General features: G+C 46.3%; 2 protein-coding genes across 14 annotated transcripts in view; both read left to right on the top strand.

Annotated features, from left to right (window-relative positions):
- TAF1 (TATA-box binding protein associated factor 1) overlaps positions 1 to 8066 on the top strand; it is a 46598-nt gene extending 38532 nt beyond the window's left edge. For 7 of the 12 annotated variants that reach the window (XM_084813463.1, XM_084813462.1, XM_084813461.1 and 4 more), the window contains 5 exons: positions 2796 to 2921; positions 4150 to 4248; positions 4488 to 4635; positions 6352 to 6529; positions 7396 to 8066. In XM_084813463.1, the coding sequence (XP_084669589.1) occupies positions 2796 to 2921; positions 4150 to 4248; positions 4488 to 4635; positions 6352 to 6529; positions 7396 to 7612 (768 nt within the window). In that variant the 3' untranslated portion in view covers positions 7613 to 8066. The remainder of the gene's footprint in view (positions 1 to 2795; positions 2922 to 4149; positions 4249 to 4487; positions 4636 to 6351; positions 6530 to 7395) is intronic. The other 5 variants (XM_084813468.1, XM_084813467.1, XM_084813465.1 and 2 more) reach the window with 1 other exon arrangement.
- A 1498-nt stretch (positions 8067 to 9564) lies between these two features.
- Positions 9565 to 21258, top strand: part of OGT (O-linked N-acetylglucosamine (GlcNAc) transferase) — a 34223-nt gene continuing 22529 nt past the window's right edge. Inside the window, exons 1-4 of one of the 2 annotated variants that reach the window (XM_084813447.1) lie at positions 9565 to 9705; positions 17672 to 17822; positions 18849 to 19092; positions 20833 to 20901. In XM_084813447.1, the coding sequence (XP_084669573.1) occupies positions 9666 to 9705; positions 17672 to 17822; positions 18849 to 19092; positions 20833 to 20901 (504 nt within the window). In that variant the 5' untranslated portion in view covers positions 9565 to 9665. Of the gene's footprint in view, positions 9706 to 17641; positions 17823 to 18848; positions 19093 to 20832; positions 20902 to 21258 lie in introns of both variants that reach the window. The other variant, XM_084813446.1, reaches the window with a different exon arrangement.

Here is a 21258-nt window from a genome sequence, read left to right as displayed (position 1 = left end):
TTTCCCCTCTGGGGGTAACTTACAGTGGACCTGGTATAAATATGATTTCCCCTGCCCCCCTGAAATAATTGCCTTGAGTGCCCAGCAGCGGTCGCAGAGAGGACTCCTCTCCTGCCAGGCTGCAGGTTGGTTGCAGCCCTGGTTCCTTTCCCCCCTCTGCAGCAGCTCCAAGCGGCGGAAGGGCTGGCATGCACAAGCGGGTGCGTGCAGGGAAGAGTCGGCCTCGCCCCAGCTGCAGCATTCCAGCTCCAGTTGAGCACAGGAAGGTGCCTGAGACTCAGCCAGACTTTTGTCCGTTTGCCCAGTATTGTCTGCTCTGACTGCTGGTGCCTCTTCCTTGTCTCAGACAGAGGGTGCTCTTTCCCGTCACCTGCTTCCTGCCCCTTTTTTAAAGTGAAGATGCCAGGGACTAAACCTGTGACCCTCTGCATGCAAAGCACACAGAGGCCTATCAGTGCATTATGGCTCCTCCCATACTATAACTCATACTGTGAGTTGTGGCTCCCATACTGTTACTAGTCCTCAGGTTCTGGGTTCGGTCACTGGCATCCTCAGGTAAAAAAGGCTTAGGAAGCAGGTGATGGGAAAGGCCTCTGCTGTTAAGGCCCTGGAAAGTTGCTGCCAGCCAGAGTAGGCACTACTGAGCTGGGGCAAACCATCTGGCCTGGTATAAGTCAACTTCTGATGTTCATATGCTGACTCCTCCAAAGTGGCTGGACGGTGAATCGGCTCTTTCCTACTGAGCCGAGGCCCACAGCTGAAACTGGCAGATCTTTTGTCTTCTGGCTTCCAGTAGCCATTTACGAGATCATTTCTGTATCTTGGCCAAGCTTGGCCAAGGCATCTACTCCAATTAGCAGTTGCCTAGCAATCGCTCCACTTCTTTACAAGATGTTGAGTTGAATGTTGGTTTGCCCAGTAGAAGCTGCATTGCAGAACAAGCCTATAGCCCCATCCTCCTTCTGTCCTCCCTTTTTGGGCATCTCTTTTTTCTGTCAGGTGTTGTTGTATGTTTCCTTGTTTTGAAGTACAGATAAGCTTTCTGTATCTGAAATGAACTAATAAAATCCAACAAGCCACACTTCCATAGCAGTGGCAGCGGCGGTTTTTCTGCTCTTGTCACTTTTCCTGTGCACATGATGTTAATTGGAATCTGCTTCCTGTCTCCCTCTTGCAACATCCTTCTGTTTTTGGGTGGTGGATGAGATGAACTCACAGATGTCAAAGGGAGGAACACAGTCTGCAAGCATTTGCTGCTACCCAGTTGTATGTTATGGGTACAGGCCTGTGGCTGAACACAAACTGTATATAGAGAAGATCACCATATATCTGCTCTTGTTTGGTAAATCTCATATATATTTTAATATATAATCCAGTGAAGCAGTCCTCTCCCAACCTGATGCCCTCCAGATGTGTTGGACTACAGTTCCCATAAACTATGCTGGCGGGGAATTATGGAGATTGTAGTCCAACACATCTGGAGGGCACCATGTTGGGAGAAAGCTGCAGTTAGGGGATGTTCAAGCAATGTTTCTGTGTGTATGCAGCCTTTTGGGAGAGGCCATACCTCAGTGTAGCAGCACCTGCTTTGCATGCCAAAGGCCCCAAGTTCAGCTGCTGGCATCTCCAGTTAAAAAATCAGATCGGCCTCTCTGCTTAAGACATAGGAGAGCCACTGCTAGTTGGAGCAGTTGGTATCGGGCTAGACGGACAAGTAAATAGTCGGGCCTGGTCTAAGGCAGCTTCCTATATTTCTAAGGTGCTTAACGAGTGTAGCTCAGTGATAGAGTGCCTGCTTTGCTTGCAGACAGTCTCGGGTTCAATCCCTGGCATCTCCATTTGAGGATCAGGTAGCAGGTGATGGGCCCAGACCTCTTTCTGCCCAGATTGCTGGAGCGCTGTTGCCAGTCAGAGTAGCCAGTACAAGGCTAGATAGATGGACAAATAGCCTGATCTGGTCGAAGGCAGCTTTAGTTTGCTCAGCAGCTTTTGTTTTGTCAACTGACTTCTGCAGTTGCTTCCTGGTTGAATGTGTGATGGATACAAAAACTTTAGGTGGCTGCCGCTTTAGTTACTCTATGGGCTTGCAGGATACTTATTTTCGTTGATTTATTTTAAAGATTTTCAGGCCACTTTTCAGCCAAGACATCAAAGGTGACATTCAAAAAGAATGATACAACTAATAATAATACATTTAAATTACAGTAAAAATAGCAGATAAAACCAGCACAGAAACCACTTGCTAATTGTCTGGGGATTAGAGGATCCCTTCCTGCGAAACCACATTTAGGCCACTGAGAGAGGAATTAGCTTATACTCTGTCTCTTGCATAACAGAATAATTATCTTACCCTGCTTCACATTCTGTAACTTGGTGTGATTTTAAATTTGGTGTGTGTGTGTGTGTGTGTGTGTGTGAGATCTGTTTGCACTCTACTGAGTTTTATGTCTGAGTGTGTGGATTTGACATTCAGCCTCCTACAACTGGCATTGATATTAAGGCTGCTGCACCACCGCACTTGCTGAGGTCCCAGTTTCCATTCAGGCATGGGTTGCCTTGGGAAAATCACTGTCTCTGTCTTGCCCACTCTGCAGGGTTGTCATGACTATAAGAATTGCAAGTAGCTTGTTTGCTGCTTACTATAGAAATGCAGTACCAGTAAGGCAAATGGAGCACTTGGGTTTATTTCTGACACCACTGTGATCAGTCTGTATCGTTGTCCATCTCTCAAAGAAGAGCTCCGCATCCCATAACTCCTATGAGATTCTGATTTCCTCTTTTCAAATGTACTTTAGCCACCAGATCTGTATGACACCAACACCTCTCTCAGCATGTCCCGTGATGCCTCTGTCTATCAAGATGAGAGCAATCTGTCTGCTATGGACACTCCCACAACCACTCCTGAGAAGCAGGGAGCACAGGTCAGTCATGTGCTAAAGCAAGGAGGGCTACTAAAATGCCTCTTGGGAAAGATTGGTGTGGTGTGGGGGTGCGAGAGAGGGAGTGTAGTTTTTCCCTGTGAGTGGTAGAGCCTGCACAGAAATCTTGGAACAGGGCATGCAGCATTGAGAATGACATGCTTTGGCATCGTCCTTCTTGGTCAAGATAACAGAAGCAATTAGATCTCTGTATGAGAATACCTCTTGCATAAAAGGCCTTGTTGTAAAACCGCTTGATAAAACTAGTTACTGGGGCCTGTGAAGAAAGTGTGTGCAACAATTCCTTTGCTGCAAGAGGACTTTGCGTTCCTTTCTTTTTATGAATAGCCATGGAAAGAGGATAAAACAAGACCAAATGCCCTGTTCACATAGAGTAGAAGGGCCTAGTTTAGTTCTGTCTTTTGAATGAAAATCTGTGTCGAACCAAGAGCCCTTCTTAGTAATTTGCAGAGCATCAGCATACCATCATAATACTAGGTGTTTGACCTTTCTGGTTTCAATGGAGTATGAAAATGTGGAAGATGATTTATATTATGGCAGTAGCTATCATATGATGCCTGTACTATAGACAAGTGGGGAAGAGGCGTTTATTGGAGATAAAGGATGACAAGCATGCAAACATGTCCTGGGTAATTTGGGATGAATTATTTCCTGTGGTGTGTTTTTTAACGTGTCGGGAATAAATGTAGTGTTATTTGGAGCAGAAGGAAGGCGAGAGAGGGACTACATAAATGTCAAGCAAATGTTGCAAAAGAGCAGAGAGCTGTGAAGGTCTGCCTTCACCAGTTATGAGAAGACGAGCCAGTGTTCCTTTGTGGCATTAGTGGGATATCAGCTTTGCCTGTGGCTTTTGAACCTCAGTTGCCCTGATTTCTGGCATTCCAGGGAGATGGCTCTTTCTCTGCAGGGAGAGCAGTGAAACTGGGGGAAAGGAAGTTTGTTCACAGAGTCTTAAAGAGGCCTTGTGTTTTGAGCCTTATGACTTGCTCTTGAGCTAGTCTGGAAGGTGTGAAACCCCAGAGGAATGTAGAAAGGCATTTTAGTGGCAGAGGAAGAACATGTGTGGTACAGTCTAGGAACAGGCAGGAAGTGCCACAAATCTACTGTGGATTGCTTCCATTGTGGTCGGCCTGCCTGCCTGCTTGAGAGCCTCTGTCTCATCAGTGCCTGTTCCTTCCTCAACGGTGTTGTCTCTGTGTTCCTCACTCAGATGCGGCAGGGCCGAGGTAGGCTGGGCGAGGAAGACTCTGACGTAGATATTGAAGGGTTTGATGAGGATGAGGATGGGAAACCTAAGACTCCAGCCCCAGTGAGTATCTTTGATCCCATCTATAGTTCATTGGTTGACTTCTGCTCTCATGGTAGAAGCTGTGGCAGCGCAGGGCCCTTCTGAGTGACACTGACAGCAGTGGATGGAACGCAAACCAAACCCGTCAGTTTTTAGAAAGAGATGGCATTGCTGGTGAATGGTGTCAGTGGGCAGAGAGCCATATTCTTCACATGCCAGCAGCTTCCTGCTTCTTACCATTGATTGTTCTGCCATAACAGGAAGTGGAAGATGGAGATGGAGACCTGGCTGATGAGGAAGAAGGCTCAGCCCAGCAGCCTCAGGCCAGCGTGCTTTACGAAGACTTGCTCATGTCAGATGGAGAGGATGATGACGGTAGCGATGAGGAAGGCGACAATCCTTTCTCATGTAAGTTGTCACTCCTTGACCTTTAGGAGAGAGTGAGCAATAACAGATGCTCACGAATCCAGGCGATCGTCCAATCACTTTCATGCTTTGCATGCAGACAGTCCCAGGTTCAGTCCCCTGTATCGCCAGGCAGGACTTGAAAAACTCGTACCTGACACCCTGAAGGGCTGCTACCAATCAGTGTTGACAGTACTGGGTTAGATGGTCCGAGGGTCTGACTCAGCAAGAGACAGCTTACTATGTCCCTGTGATGACAGAGACCAGAGAGTGGTAGCCTGTTCCATCAGGGTGACGAAGCCAACACTTCCTTATCTCCCACCACTCTACAGAACAGTGCGTGGGCAAGTAATGCTAGTGATGTGTGGCACTAAGTGGGTTGGGAATGCAGAACAAAGACTGGTAGCTTGTTATTTGCAGTTGAACTTTAGAGGCTGAATTTCAAGCACAGGAATACAGGTGGGGATATTGCTCTGTGGAAGGCAGATTTGACTATATCAAATCTATTTAGAAGTCTTAGCCTACCCCTTGCCAAAGGCGTAAGCAGAGGGGGGGACTTGTGTCCCTCCAGTAGTTGGATCCCAACTTTTCTCATCCCTGACCATTGGCCATGCTGGCTGGAGGTTGATAGGAGGTGGAGTCCAGCAACATGAATTCTGAATCCCAGGTATAAAGACATAAAACGCTTATGAAGCAATTATAAGGTTTTCAGTAAAGCCTTTTGTTCTGGTTCCTTTATATTTTATTTGATTTCTATCCTGTCTTTCATCCCAGAAGGGTTCCCATGGTGACTTACATAAAATGATACACTATTATAATGTTGGGTCTGCTTCTACTCTCCGCCCCCCACCTCCACACTGCCCACCAGCACATGGGATTGTTCTGGGGCAGTATCTCCTCCCTTCCCTGCAACACTGCAAGTTTTTTCATTGTCCAGAAGCAAAGACTGAGGAACCAATTGCAGCAGCACTGACTTTAGCCAGCCTCTTTATCTTGCTCATTTTGTGTGTGTTGGTATTCATTTTTGCAACTTGAGCAGGAATATTTACCAGTAGTGGTTCTTGTTCTTGATGAAATAGAACAACAGGAAGTGGTTGTACTACTTTTCTCATTTGGCAGAAGGACCTGGCTAATCACTTCTTTTCTCCCCCAACTCTCCCTCAACTTGCTAGAGCAAACAATTATGGGAGAGGCACAGCTGTTTCGTTGTGAGAAAGGAAAGCCCAAGTAAGATGCAGATTAGGTATAATTCATGTGAACTGAAAATTGAGCAGAGTAGCCCCCACTGGAGCAGTTCTGCACATCATCAATTCTGGGAGAATGAAATCTATGTATGTATGTATGTATGGTATTTCTTTGCTGCCCTATAACTGATGTTCTCTGAGCAGCATTCATAGAAATGATGTAAAAAACAGTAAAACAATATTTAATGTGGAGAAACCCAAACCCTACTTATTAGACTGCTGAAAATTGGTTTATTGTCTACCTTTCCTTTCTTAGTATTTCTTCTTCCCTTGATGGCTGTTCAGCATATGACAGGATCTCTGCCAGTAGTTGTCTTTCTGAAATGCTTTTGAAACCTTTCTTTGTGGAACTGTAACGCAGACAGCTTTTAAAGACTGACAAACTACTGAGATGCTATCTGCAGTGTTGGAGAGGAGAAAGCAGTTGCACATATGAAAATAATGTTACGGCTAACTCTTCTGTCATGTTGACCAGCTATTCACCTCAGTGAAAGTGGGAGTGATTCAGATGTGGAGTCCAGTGCAATGAGACCCAAACACCCTCACGTCCTTCAAGAGAATACACGGATGGGCATGGATAATGAGGAGAGTATGATGTCCTACGAGGGAGCTGGAGGGGAGACTTCGCATGCCTTGGAGGACAGCAATGCCAGGTAAGCAGAGAAAAGCGTGCTGTTGTGGACACTAAGGGGAACCACTCAGGAGAGCTTGGTTATTTCAAAAGTGGGCTGGCAATACCAAATTTGAAGGGGAAACCTCCTTTGGTTCTGTCATGTAAATGCTGATGGTGTGGGGGTCTCAGTGTACTCTTTGTTGCTGTTCTTTCAGTTGTCATGATTCCATCTGTAGTCTTCTAACATCACCGAACTGAAACTTCTAACAATTCAGACAGTCCTTTAGTAGTAACTCCCCGTAGCCAAGTGGTTTACAGCCCTAGTAATGGTCAGGCCCAGTCTTCCCTTTTCACTTAAATTTATTCAAGAATAATGTATTGATATTGCCACATAGGATTAAACCTAAGTGTTGTTTGGACAGCGTTTGAGCATTGCTCAAAAAGTTTCATTCTGACTCTAAAGTCTTAAAAAGTGATTTGAAAAAGAAAATGTTGCAGTGGAGTTTAGTCACCTGACACATCAGAGGCAATATTTAGTTCTGCCTGTGACGCTTGCGTAACCACATTCTGCACAGCAATTGCACTAGTAATGGATATGCTATCTAGGGGAAGAATGTTCATTTCCCAGCTGCAAATTGTCACATTTTGAGTGTTAGGGATATGGAGGTGTTGCTGCAACAGAGGCTCAACTTGAGGGATGGCAGGTGGAGTGTGCAACAGTTTAGACATGGATGCACTTCTTATGCTAAAAACGAATTGTGCAGAAAAGCACTAAGTGGGTGTGCATCTGCATTTGTGATGTCTCACACTTTTGTCTTTCGCTGCCATGTTGTTTCTTTTCTGTGATGTGTCAGGCACACATGGCAAATAATGAGGACATATTTATGAGACTTCCTTGTTTTCCAGTTATGGCAGTTATGAGGAACCGGATCCGAAGTCCAATACCCGAGATACAAGTTTCAGCAGCATTGGAGGTTATGAGATCTCTGAAGAGGAAGAGGAGGAGGAGGAACAACGGTGTGGTCCTAGTGTGTTAAGTCAAGTTCATCTGTCAGAGGATGAGGAAGATAGTGAGGACTTCCATTCCATTGCAGGAGACAGCGATCTGGATTCAGACGAATAAGGCCTTCTCATGGTGGAATATGAGTCTGCAGCCAGGACTTGATGTACAGATTATCCACTGAAATGTGGGATGGGACAGTCTGTGTTGCTAATCTGAGAGACACCTGTTTTTGCTTCACTTTTAAAAATCAATATTGTGTGCGTGAGTGTGTAAATTTATAGTTTCTGTTAATGGAATGATTGTTTTAAATGCAAGGAGTACTGCTAAAAGTTTCATTTTTGCCAGTAAATGCAGCTGCTGTATATTTGTGAGGTAAGCGTGTATGGATTCAGCCCTGACAAAGTGTTGCCCTCTTTATGGGAGTTTAAATGGCTGATTTGTGCCCCAACCCAATACCAGGCTGTAAGGTCTTTTTGCTCCCAAGTGAGAATGTTTCTAGGCTGTGTTTACAGCTCAGGAACGAGTATGTTGAAACACTTGCCCAAACTGTGAATAAACCTTTTTGTGTAACCTGCGTGGTGTTTTGTTTGAATTGAGACAACCACAGCTCAGGAACTGGAGACCCCACGCTCAAATCCAGCCCCTTGAAGGCTGTTATCCACCCACCCACCCACCCACTCTCCCTGTGGCACGGGCACTAAGCAGTCTGTTTCAAGAGCGTGGTGAAGTCCTGCCCCTCTACATCTTCAATCAAGCAGCCTTCCACTAAAATTGAGTTCTTGAGCAAGGATCCTAGGTCTACCATTTCAGTTTGCCCTGTGCACAAGCTGGATTGTTGCCTTCTGCATCTTTTTAGAAGTCATTAGATGATACCAAAATAGATGGACAGCATAATCCAATTCATGTTTACTTAGAAGTAAGATCCATTGAGATCAATGGGGCTTACTTCCAGGTAAGTGAGAATAAGATATTTTTACACCCTGGTTTGTATTATTATTACATGTATTATTGTATTATTACATTATGAGAGCCAGTGTGGTGTAGTGGCGAGAGTTCTGGACTGGGAGTCGGGAGATCTGGGTTCTAGTCCCCACTCGGCCATGGAAGCTCACTGGGTGACTTTGAGCCAGTCACAGACTCTCAGCCCAACCCACCTCGCAGGGTTGTTGTTGTGAGGATAAAATGGAGGAGGAGGAGGAAGATTATGTATGCCGCCTTGAGTTCCTTGGAGGAAAAAAGGCGGGATATAAATGAAATAAATACATACATACATACATACATGTGGTATGCCACGAATGGGGTGGCAGGCAGGCTCCTTAGTGGGAATGCTTGTGGACTAGTAACTCTGGACTATTTGCAAAGCTGTATGAACGTGAGCACGCTCCGGGAGAGAGCGGAGGACGGGAAGGCCTGGCGTGCTATGGTCCGTGTGGTCGCGAGGAGTCGGACACGGCTGAACAATTGTTTGTGAAGGAAAAGGTCGCAGCAGCCCCGCAATGTTTCCTCCTGCGCCTAAGGGCCTCAGCTTTTTTTGAACCACTTTGCATCTTTCCTGCCAGCACCTTGGCGGCCGCCTGCAAGCGGGCTGGCGCTGGGGGAGGGGCCGTTTTAGGCGGCGCGGGGGATTTCGCAATCCCCCCGTGGAAATTTTTACCCTGGGCGGGGCGGGGCTCCCCGAGCCCTGCCGCAGTCGAATTCCCGCCCTTTTCCTTCCCGTCGGCCATCGCGCAGCCCAGCGGCGACGTGCTCCGGATGTGGCCGAGGCGGGGAGGGGGGAAGAACGTACACGAGTGGGGCATTCTACAGCGCATGCGTACTGTGCCAATGTGTCGCAGTGTTGGCCGCGGGCGGACGGCTATGGCGGATCTCCGTTGTGACTTGTGCCTCCCGTAGACAACTACTTGTACTTGGGGCCTGTTGGCCAAATCAGAGCGGCGGAGTGAGCGTCTCGGGCATCTTTCCGGTCGCCTCTCGCCGGAAGTGGAAGAGCAATTCGCCCTCCTGAGGCGCAGGGACTACTTCGCGGGAGAAGGAAACAAGATCCGGCGGCGGCACCCCGCCCAGCCTTACGTCTCCTTCCGCCTCTCAGCCGCCATTTCGGGAGCCGCCGCCTGACGCGAGCAGTGTGGGCCAACAGCGGTTCGGCTTAGCGGCCGGAGGAGCAGCCGGAGCTATGGCGGCGTCGTCTGTGGGGAACGTAGCCGACAGCACAGGTACCTGTCGGCCAGACGCCTCCTGATTAGTCGAGGTTCCCGCTGCCGGCTTGCCGCGAGCCTGGGCCTCGGCCCGGCGGGGAGGGGGGACCCTCGGGGCGAGGCCGCGCGCAGACAAGAAATGGGCGCGGGGGCGCGCCGCGCGCCCCGGCTGCCTTCCTCGTGGCGGGCGCTGCTGCTCAGAACGCCTGCCTCGCGCCCCTCCCGCGAATGCACACGCGGCCGTACGAATGGAGCGCGGAAAGGGGCCTCGCTGCTGCTGCGGCTTGGGCGGGCCGGTGGCCTCCGCGCCGCTGAGTTTGGAATGGGGGAGGGCCGCATCTCGGGGCGGGGGCGAGCTCGTGGGTGCGCATGGTGTGGCCGCGGACTCAACTCCGGCAGCGCCAGTCGGAAGGGTCTCCGGGAGCGCGCGATATACCTGAGACCCCGGGGAGCCGCTGCCGGTGGAGCAGGCAACGCTTCCCGTGGTGGATTTTAGAGGGGCGTGTGTCGTGGGTAGCGCACGTGCCAGGAGGGCCCACGCTGCAAAGCCCCTCTCCCCAGGATCCCGGGTATCCCCCGCGGGGGTAGGTCTCCGAAGGGCGCGGGAAATAGTAACTCTGAGGCCTCCCCAGGAAATGCCCTTTGGAAGTCTCTCTGAATGTACACGTGCAGCAGCCGCTTTAAAACGGCAGCACAGCATCATACGGGACGGAGAGACTTAACCCGCAGAGAGCAGGCCAGAGGTGGGCTAGGGAGGCCAGTGGTCTGACTCCATAGAAGGTGGTGTGTGCCTAGATTGAGGGGCGGGCGGGCGCCTAACGTGGTGGCAGAGCGTCTGCTTTGCAGGTCGAGGGTCAAAAGTTCAACCCCGGCATCTCTTCCCAGTTAAAAGGACCAGTGGGGGAAAACGCGCCTCAGGTCCCGGAGAGGCTTTGTTAGTCAGCAGACAGGATTGGGCTAGGCAGGGACCAAGGGCCTGCTTTGGTAGAAAGCATTCTCATGGAGTAGGAAGCAGTCGTGGTTTAACGGTAAAGCACATGCATTGCATTTAGAAAAAACCAGAAATGATATCAAAGTAGACCTGGATTAAATGAGCCAGTGTTCTGACTTGATACAAGGTAGTTTCCTGGTGGGTTAGGTGTGGAGACTTTTATGTTTGGAGACCTCTGAGGCCCATCGCCTGAAGGCCCAGTTCCACCATGCTAGGTCCTGCTGGACCAGAGCGCAGTACTGAGGTCATCCTAGAAGATGAGCAAAGCAATCTCCTTGTAAATTTAGCCAGGCTTCCATATTAAACAGCTCTTTTAAAGCCATGCCGCACATTTAAATTAGAGAAGATATGTTAATGGCTTAAACTGCACAGAATCCAGTCTTGGAGTCCTACCAACATGGATATTGTGTAAATTGTTGAAAGGGTAAAATAGGATTGCAAGTCCCCGCATATTATCCAGGTGAAGCCAGCAATGGAAGTGGTTGTGGGGCTGTGTGGGTGGGGATGTAGGGGTCCAGTGTTAGAACTGGATGGGCATACCTGTTAGGTTTCTTAGATAGCATTTATGGGTACAATTGAGTAACAGGGGAGAGGGGATTTCAAAATTTGAGGGACACTCCTATAAATTATGTCTCAAGGCAAGAGTGTTATTGCTGCACTACCTATTTTTCATAGGCAATTGTCTAACATACTCTTAAACTGGGACAAATCAGTGAAGTCGCTGGTGGGAGGGCAGAGAGGATATACCAGAATTCTGCTGGACAGTGTTTTTCCACTGATCTGTGCAGGCTGTTATTGATGGAAGCAATTGACGGTGTTGCTTTCTCAAGAGGCTATAATTATCTTGGGATGGAAAGGGCCCTAACCCAGTAACATACGTCAAGTGGGCATTTCATCAGTTGGAAGTGTGCACACTGTTTTAAGGCTTCCTGTTCTCTCCAGGCTTTCCATTCCCTCTCAGAACAAAATGGGTGAAACGTTTTGTAAGGCGAAGGATTAGCGCCCCACCTGCCTCCACATAATTACACAGGGCAGTAGCTGTCTGCTAGGGCCAGGAGGAGGGAGCGGGGGATGCATTTGGCCCAGCTGAGTTTCAGACCTGCTGATAGTGCTGAGGGCTGGGTCCATCTCATTGCAGTATGTGGCCAATAGATAAACCAATGGGGAGATCTCAAGGAGACTTGGCAGCTCATAATAACCAGGCATGGGCCTTTTCCTAAACCTGCACATACTGGATTGCTGCTATTTCCCTAACATGGCTTTAATCTGAATCTGATGATTTCTTTGTGTGTGCTGAGTCAAGGGTGTGTCTCTTGGACTGAGGACTGTTGGTTTATTCAAACAAGTTACTCTGAGGCTTGCCCAGCAGTGTAGTATTTATATATCTTCATTGTTCATTTTCTGCCCCCAAAGCTGTAACCAGGGCCCCCTCAAGAAATCCCAGTGGATGATCTTAAACCATATAAAATGAATAAAAATATTTTTCAAAACACATTTCAGTATACTTAGTAGATGTCTTAAATGTGAACCAGATTATGAAGAGCATAGTTTATATAAATGAAGCCAATGTTTAGCTGTGGAAGCATCTACTGGAGATACCTAATTTACCTTTTTAAAAAGAAAAGATACACCTTTTTCATGTTTCAAGAAATTTAGATGGTATAATCTCCTACTGCTTCCTGTGTTGATTTTACAAGATAAATGTGTCCAGTTGAGAATAAGGAAGTGCATCTATGTTTTGAAGTTCACAAAAATGAAATAATGGAAGGCTTTTCTCTCTAAAATAGACAATTGCCCTCCCTTCTGATAAATAGGCTTTTATTTATTAGCCTGCATAACCCAGTGACTAGAGAGTTAAACTTGGATTTGGGATGGTCATGTTCAATTCCTACCTCTGTTATGGACTGGCAAGGTGGGGTGCAAATTTTTCCACTACTGTATTTTCCTGATGAAATTTCCACTTCTAAAAATGTATTGTCATGAAACCAATTAGTAACATAACAAACAGATACAGTAATGGTCAAATTGGGCAGTTCAAAGGCACTTTTTTCAGGTATAGCAATCATATACATACATATATGCATGCTTATAGCAATATAAGCTGAACTCACACACATGTTGGCTGAGAAATGGGGTGGGAGAGGGTGTGATTAAAACTAGCATGGCACGTGACGTGACCCAAACATGCTAAATTAGATCTCAATAGATTTGTGAAATGGGGTGGGAGAGGGTGTGATTAAAACTAGCATGGCACGTGACGTGACCCAAACATGCTAAATTAGATCTCAATAGATTAGGGTCATTGGGAAACTTTCCACTTCAAAATGCTCCAGAAAAATGATATTGTTGTGGACTCAAAATGTGTGTGGAGCAAGTGGCTCTCCATCCCAGCGACCCATCTGTAAAAGTGGAATTATGTAGTTGCTAGTGGTAGTAGTGACTCACTCAGGCTCTGGGGAGCTGACGAAATGTTAAAATGAAATAGCCAAACTAGAATTTTTTTTAAAAAGATTGATGTCAGATTTTCAGTACCCACACTGCAATTCCTGAGAGTGTACCCGTATTAACATGGGATGCAGCTCCATGCCCTTTGGGGGCTATAATCAGTCACTGGCAGCAGAGATACCAGCAATTTGTAAAATAAAATGGCACCAAGCAGTTGAAATTGAGATACTTAAAAAAAATATATTGAGAAGCTTCAGGTGTCAACCTGATGCACTGAGTGTGTTTGCTAATTCTACAATATACTGTCAGCTTGAAAGGGTGAATTACAGAGAGTAGTTGTTGTGCAAGCTTACATCATAGATAGAATCATAGAATAGTAGGGTTGGAAGGGGTCTACAAGGCCATCAAGTCCAACCCCCTGCTCAATGCAGGAATTCAAGTCAGAGCATCCCTGACAGATGGTTGTCCAGCCTCATCTTGAATGCCTCCAGTGTGGGAGAGCCCACCACCTCCCTAGGTAACTGGTTCCATTGTCATATCGCTCTAACTGTCAGGAGGTTTTTCCTGATGTTCAGCTGGAATCTGGCTTCCTATCACTTGAGCCCGTTATTCCATGTCCTGCACTCTGGGATGATCGAGAAGAGATCCTGGCCTTCCTCTCTGTGACAACCTTTCAAGGACTTGAAGAGCGCTGTCATACCTCCCTCCAGTCTTCTCTTCTCAAGGCTAAACATGCCCAATTATTTCAGTCTCTCTTCATAGGGCTTTGTTTCCAGTCCCCTGATCATCTTTATTGCCCTCCTCTGAACCCTCTCCAGTTTGTCTGCATCCTTGTTAAAATATGGTGCCCAGAACTGGACACAGTACTCCAGATGAGGCCTAACCAGTGCTGAGTAGAGGGGAACTAGTACTTCCTGGGATTTGGAAGCTATGCCTCTATTAATGCAGCCCCAAATAGCATTTGCCTTTTTTGCAGCCATATTACGTTGTTGGCTCATACTCAGCTTGTGATCGACAACAATTCCAAGATCTTTCTCGCTTGTCGTGTTGTTGAGCCACGTATCCCCTATCTTGTAACTGTGCCTTTGGTTTCTTTTTCCTAGGTGCAGAACTTGGCATTTATCTCTATTACATTTCATTTGTTGTTTTCTGCCCAGCGCTCCAGTCTATCCAGATCACTTTGAATTTTGTTTCTGTCTTCCAAAGTATTAGCTGTCCCTCCCGATTTTGTGTCATCTGCAGATTTGATCAGCATTCCCTGCACCACCTCCTCCAAGTCATTAATACAAATATTGAAGAGCACAGGGCCCAGGACTGAGCCCTGCGGTACCCTGCTTGTTACCTCTCCCCAGTTTGAGAAGATCCCATTGAGAAGTTCTCTTTGAATCTGATTCTGTACCCAACTGTGGATCCACTGGATCATTGTTTAATCTAGCCCACTTTGAGCTAGTTTGCTCATCAGGATATCATGGGGCACTTTGCTGAAGTCGAGGTATATGATGTCTACAGCATTCCCACAGTCCACAGGAGAGGTTACTTGATCAAAAAATGAGATCAGATTCATCTGGCAGGATTTGTTCTTGGCAAATCCATGTTGGCTTCAAGTAATCACGGCATTGTTTTCAAGGTGCTTCCAGATGGATTGCTTTATAATCTCCAGAATTTCCTCAGGGATTGATGTCAGACTGACTGGTTTGTAGTTCCCAGGTTCCTCCTTTTTACCCTTTTTGAAGATTAGCCCTCCTCCAGTCATCTGGGACTTCCCCCGTCCTCCATGATTTCTCAACGAGAATAGACAGTGGTTCTGAGAGTTCTTCTGCCAGTTCCTTTATTACGCTATTATGCAGTTCATCTGGCCCTGGAGATTTGAACTCATTCAATGTAATTAGGTGTTCCTTGACCATATGCCTATTGATCTCAAGCTGCAATCCTGCCCCTTCAGCCTGTACTTCACCTTTGCCGGGGGGTGGGGGGGTGGGGTGTGTCATAGACCCCCTTTTGGGAGAAGACTAAGCCAAAGTAGGAATTGAGCTGGGCAGCAAGGGTTGTGATCAAAGCTTAAATCCCCCCCCAGAAGCCATATGCGGGCTACATCTTCTCATCAATCCACAATCAATACCATTTGGGTTCTTTTGTAAAAATAAATAAATAAATGAAGCTGACATTTTTTGAAAGAATGTGTAACAAATTATTTACATGGATTGGAGCTTTAGTGATAAGGACATTTGCAGTCAAGTCTACAGATCCCCTCACCAGTGGCAAGTGCACCTCCCATGAGTAACAGAGGATATGCACAAAGGGTCCCTTTGCACTGGTGGGAGGAAATAAGAGTCTTCATTGTTGATATTTGTGTGTGCGCGCAAATCACTTTGAGCTTTGTGGAAAAGCAGTATAAAGTGTTCAAAGCAGCATATTTGCTCCTCATTTCTGGGAGAGTGAATGATAATCGTACCCTGAACTCTACCTGCCTGCTGTCCTTGGCTGTCTGCACAGGGTGGGATGGGTCAGATCAGATCCTCTTCTCAATTTATCCCCTCCTGGGAAAGGGGAAGTGATTAGTTTGTGCTCACAACACCAGCAGTCCAAACCTGGTAAAGTTTAGCCAACTCACTTCACCCATGCCCTAATTCTTCTTTGTTGACCAATCAAGGTCCATTATTTATTGCATGTTTATGCTGCCCTTCCTCTAAGGCATCCTTCCCCAACCTGGTGCTCCCAGGTGTAGACTGCAACTTCCAGCATCACTGACTATTGGCCATGCTGGCTGGAGCTGATGGGAATTGTAGTCCAAAACATTGGGAGGGCACCATGAGGTGCTCTCAGGAGCTTAGGGTGCTACATATCATTCTCCAGCTGTTCATTGTTTCCTCACAACAATCCTGTGAGGTAGGTTACATGGCAAGGTAGTTGATGGGCCAAGGTCATCCACTGAGCTTTATGGCTGAGTGGGGATTTGAACCTGAATCTTCCTTGTTCTAGTCTGATGCTCTAACTGCTATACCATGCTGGCTCTCTGCCATCTTCTCTGGCACTAATTCCCCCCCCCCCTTTGCAGTTCCCTATTTTCTACAAGTAACATGGTCTACTGTGCATCTTCATTTGGGCTCTGCACTTTTCTCTCTTTTTCTTTGTCCCAGGCAAGCAAAGTGCCCCTTCTTTGTGTTGCCACAGCATACCTTGTGGGATTAGGTCTCTGCTGCTTGTCCTTTTGCCTCCTTTTGGGAGTTATTCTCTCTTTCATATGCTTGGTTTAAAGGATTCCCTGCCCCATAGATCAGTCCCATTGCATCCAATCCAACATCTGGAGGAAATTGTGTAGGCTGCTGACTAGTGATTGGTGGATGGGACTGGTGAGTAGATTGGTTACTGATGCTTTGGGCACATCAGAGGACTGGGCAGTGGGCTGAGTCTTTCATTTCCCATGAGATGTTAGCTGAAGGGAGAAGCAGTGACATGGGCTGCTTCTGTAAAAACTTCACTTGAAATTAAGTAAGACCTCAGCCCCTTCCAACCCCATATCCTCTAAGCTATCACATGCAGAGTACTCATGGGAGAGAATGGGCACGGCTAGTGGCACTCACAAACAGTGGCCTGTTAGTAAGCCTTGGTAGACCCCTGTGGATAGTGCTGTTTTCTCAGGCCTGAACAGTGTTAATTTTGTGGGGTTGCTTTTGTTCATCATTGTAGTGCGTTTTCATTAGCAAATGTCTTTCACAAGTAATACTAAGTTTTAATGTTAAAGTACTGGTTCCTAGCCCAACAATTGTTGTTGAGTTTTGTCATATTCCCTGCTCAGAGGCCTGGCAGCTATGGTGGTTACAGCAAAATGGTTTCGTTCCAGGACCTTTAATCAAATTCAGCTTTTATTAGGGAAGGTGTTTATTAATCTTTCTGCATGAGCTTAGAAGCAGGTGGTGATTTTGCAGGAAAACAATGATTTACAGCCTTCTCTGATTTACATCTTCTAGGAGATGTGTATTTAGCAGGTAACCTTTGCCTGCTGTACTTTTTCATTTCATTGCATGAAACCATGTTCTTAGTTTGTTGCATTACTTCACCTAATTTGACAAAAACTGAACACTTTGACAAGATTTACTCCTAGATTGTAAGATAGGCCAAGCCTTGTATTGTGTTAAGGTCTTTGTTGAATAACAGGCATATATGTTAAGGTGATGGTGGCTGTGGAAATTTCCCTTAGATAGATTTTCAGGTGCTGATATTCAAGTCTCATGGCCTAACTAAATTTGAGTGTGTTGTATGCTAAGAAGGGGGAACAGGGACCAGTGACAGAGAGTAAGAAGTTTATAGGTTATAGTTCATCATTAAGCTAATGAGCCTCTGCTAAAAATGTTGTTTTTCTAGAATAAATCTGTGTTTGTGTTTAATCACTCAATCCCCCTGGGGTTTTTCATTATATCAAACATTTCACCTTTTAATTTGTACACCGTAGTTTCTCAGTTTTTGTTCCCATTTTCTAACTTTTTGTTTTCCCCCCTAAATGTTTTGGTGATTCTTCAGAACCAACGAAACGTATGCTTTCCTTCCAAGGGCTAGCGGAGTTGGCTCACCGGGAGTATCAAGCAGGAGACTTCGAAGCAGCTGAAAGACACTGCATGCAGCTTTGGCGACAAGAGCCTGACAACACTGGTGTGCTGTTGTTGCTCTCATCCATTCACTTCCAGTGTCGCAGGCTGGACAGGTAGGAGGCTGGGGCCTTTTTGCCCTCTGCATAGGGTTCTGCCTCAGAAAGAGAAGTTGATTGGCATTTCTACTTTTCTTAATTGGGCTGATTCCTCTGCATGCAGTTACACATGGTGGAGGTTCTTGCTACTTAGGAGTTGGCTGTATGTAGGCAGGAGAATATTGCATTGGAATGAAATGTTAATTTCTCCTTACTGTACAGCTTTAGCATATTGCCTGCAGGCGTAGGAACTTGGCGCGTGGGTGAAATTACTGACCTTGTGCAAATAACATGAAATGCTTTTAACAAGTGGGTGCTTCCCAGAGGGTCTCTGTGTTGCTTAAATTTAGTTGAGTAAGTATATTTTAAAAATAGATAGAATAGATAGAAAGCTACGCCAAATTTTCATCATATATTCAAATGTTTCTATTAAAAGCTGTTACATTACCATACAGCTTACTATAAATACAGCAAGAAATGTTGAACATCCTTCCTTTTATCTCCTTAGTTCTTGTGTTAGGCGTAGAAGTAGTTACGAGGCATAGTTTATGTCCAATACTATAATTTTGTTATTTGGAAGGTTTATACAGTAGGGTTGCAAATGTAGGGGATCTTGCAGAGGACAGAGTAATGTCAAATATTAAGCTTTATGGAGAATATTACTGAACTGGTAATGTAACTGTTCAGGAGTGCAAAAATGTGTTTGAATCAAAATAGAGGATTCTTAGATCAGGTTGCACAAAATGTAAGTCAGCTCCTCCTCTGCCTAAACAGAATTAGCTTGGATGAGTTGAGAAATAATTGTGTTGTAGAAGCTCTGTATGTTTGTCCTGTTCCTGCTATATACAAGCAAGATGTTCTAACAATTAGAAGGTGCATTGTGTCTCATTTGATCTGCTACTAGCAACCTCTTTTTCTAACCTTGAACTTTTCCATTCACATAAATTCTACTTATTCATGAGAGTTTTAGCAAGCAGATCAAATTACATTGCATTGATGATACCATAGCAGATTAAACTTCAAATGATCTTGCATCTTCTCTAGGTCTGCTCACTTCAGCACTTTGGCAATCAAGCAGAATCCACTGCTGGCAGAAGCCTACTCAAATCTGGGGAATGTGTACAAGGAGCGTGGGCAACTGCAGGAAGCAATTGAACACTATCGGCATGCCCTGCGCCTCAAGCCAGACTTCATTGATGGATACATTAATCTTGCTGCTGCTTTAGTAGCTGCAGGTGATATGGAAGGGGCAGTGCAGGCATATGTTTCTGCCCTGCAGTACAATCCTGTAAGTTGAACTCTACCTGGAGATGGCACAAATCTTTCAGTGATATAAATAACAGCTTTGAGCTTCTGAGTTTCCAAAGCAGTTCACATTAAGATTCAACAGCTTTGTAACTGACCCTGACAAAATTACTTGTCAAATCCCTGTAGCACCCTGCAGGTTTCAGCATTACTGCAGTGAAGAGTATTGTTTGTACTTCCGATTCATATATGTTTAAAGCAGGAGTGCACAAGCTTCTCAGTCCCAAGGGCTTCCTGTAATGCTGGCCTGGGGGTTGGGGGCCACTCAGTGCACACGCAAACTGCAGTCAAGGTGACTTAAGACTGCAACCCTAGACATTCTTACCTGAAAGGAAGCACCACCGAAGTACATTAGGATTTTTTTCTAAGTGAACATGTGCTTGGGATTGTGTTGTGAATCACTCATACTCGCTTTAAGGTTCAGGTCTTTGGGGATCATGCAAACCTTTCTGTCATTGCATTATTCTCTCTCTCTCTCTCTCTCTCACACACACACACACACACACACACACACACACTCCCCCCCCCCCCCCCCCCGGATCCACATTGGTACCCTCCTAAGGAAGTCATTTACATCCGGTCTGTCTCGGAAACTTCCTGAACAAACAAAAGGCAGATTTGGCTATAATGCCACTGCCTACATCTGGGCCGCAGAATTCTTCTGTCCTCTGTATAGATGTATTACATGCCTAGAAACGGCAGAGTGAGCTTTACAGTCCTAAAAGGGGAAAAGTGCTTAAGCTACACACAAACAGGGCAGCTATGAAAGGTCACCGAGGTGGTTTGCACTGAGGGCAAGGTTGAGCACATGTGTGTGTTTGCTGCCTCAAAGTAGTGAGTTCTCCAGCAAGCCAGCATGGGGTCAAAGAAGGGCAGGGCCGAGGAAGAGAGGTGTTGGGCTTGATGGGGATGGGGATCACCACCCTTGTTAGCCCTGACCTCACCTAATGCTGCTCACAGCTGCTTTGTGCACATGCACCCCTCTGGAACCTTGGCTCCCTTCTCATTCTGTCACTCTTCTGTCTGATCTTTTACTGCAGAATAGATGTCGTCGTCTATGCAGGCGCAGCTCTATACCCTTCTTTGGGGGAAGAGCTGTTTGGTCCTGTTTTTAATGCAGGCCAGTACCTGGGGATAGATGCTTACTGTAGTATTTCCTGGTGAGAGACAGACACAGGCTGATGTGCAAGCACAGTTGTATGCTTCTTTCCTCTTGGTTTTAGAGCCACTGACAGCAGTGGATGTTCTGGGCATCCCTGGTCTGTGTACCTGCCCACAGTTGTGCACTGCTATTTATTTGACTTGAGTGTGATTATGCAAACTGCTGCCCATACCATTTGACAGGCTGTCTTAAGTTAAGTTGCTCACCCTTACTCTGTCCAACTATGCCACTCTTCCTTTTCCATTCCAGCTGTGGTGCCAGTCCAGGAAAGGCCGTGATCAAAAAGCCACATGTGTTAAACAGGGCAGTGATGTGAAGGCTGTATGTGGGGACTGTTTTATGTCTCTAGAGTGCTTACTGTACTGGTTCTGCTGTCTGACTAGCTGCTACATAATTCACAGTGACATTCTCTAGTCCTGTCAGATTACAGAAGGTGCTGATTTTTAAACTGGTGAAAAACATGCTAGAAGCTCAGGTGGTAGAGGTCTGTACAGTTGCTATATTACCTTTTGAAGTCTCCGTTGGCTCTACTGGGAATGACTCAATTAATTTGATTTTCAGGACTTGTACTGTGTGCGTAGTGACCTGGGGAATCTGCTCAAAGCCCTGGGTCGCTTGGAAGAAGCCAAGGTAGGTGTTCTGTAGAATGAGTTTTAAACTTCAGTCTTTTGAAAATGTGAACGCTTTCACCAAGTCTTCAATTCTCCGTTGACCTGCAAGAGTCCCAAGAAACTGCTGAAAGCTGAAGGCCCTGAATTGCCCCAGAGTAGTTGCAGGGCACGATATGGCATGCCCCTGTTAACACTTGATTTAAGACGAGAAATTGAACACTGAGTCTTGCTGCAGAACTAGACTATCCAATATTGTGAAGTGACTGGCAGGGGCGCCACCATTCTCTGGTCTGGAAATAACATTCCTTCCAAACTGAGGCTTGCCTGCTGATGCCAAGCCAGTGACTTAGTTCGTGATTCCTGTGAGAAGCAGGTG

This window comes from Heloderma suspectum, chromosome 9 (assembly GCF_057233095.1).
Source record: "Heloderma suspectum isolate Gila_16-S chromosome 9, 16-S_ref, whole genome shotgun sequence".
Taxonomy (NCBI): domain Eukaryota; kingdom Metazoa; phylum Chordata; class Lepidosauria; order Squamata; family Helodermatidae; genus Heloderma; species Heloderma suspectum.
The sequence above is the reverse complement of the archived record's forward strand: the minus strand, read 5'-3'. Positions and strand labels throughout refer to the sequence as shown.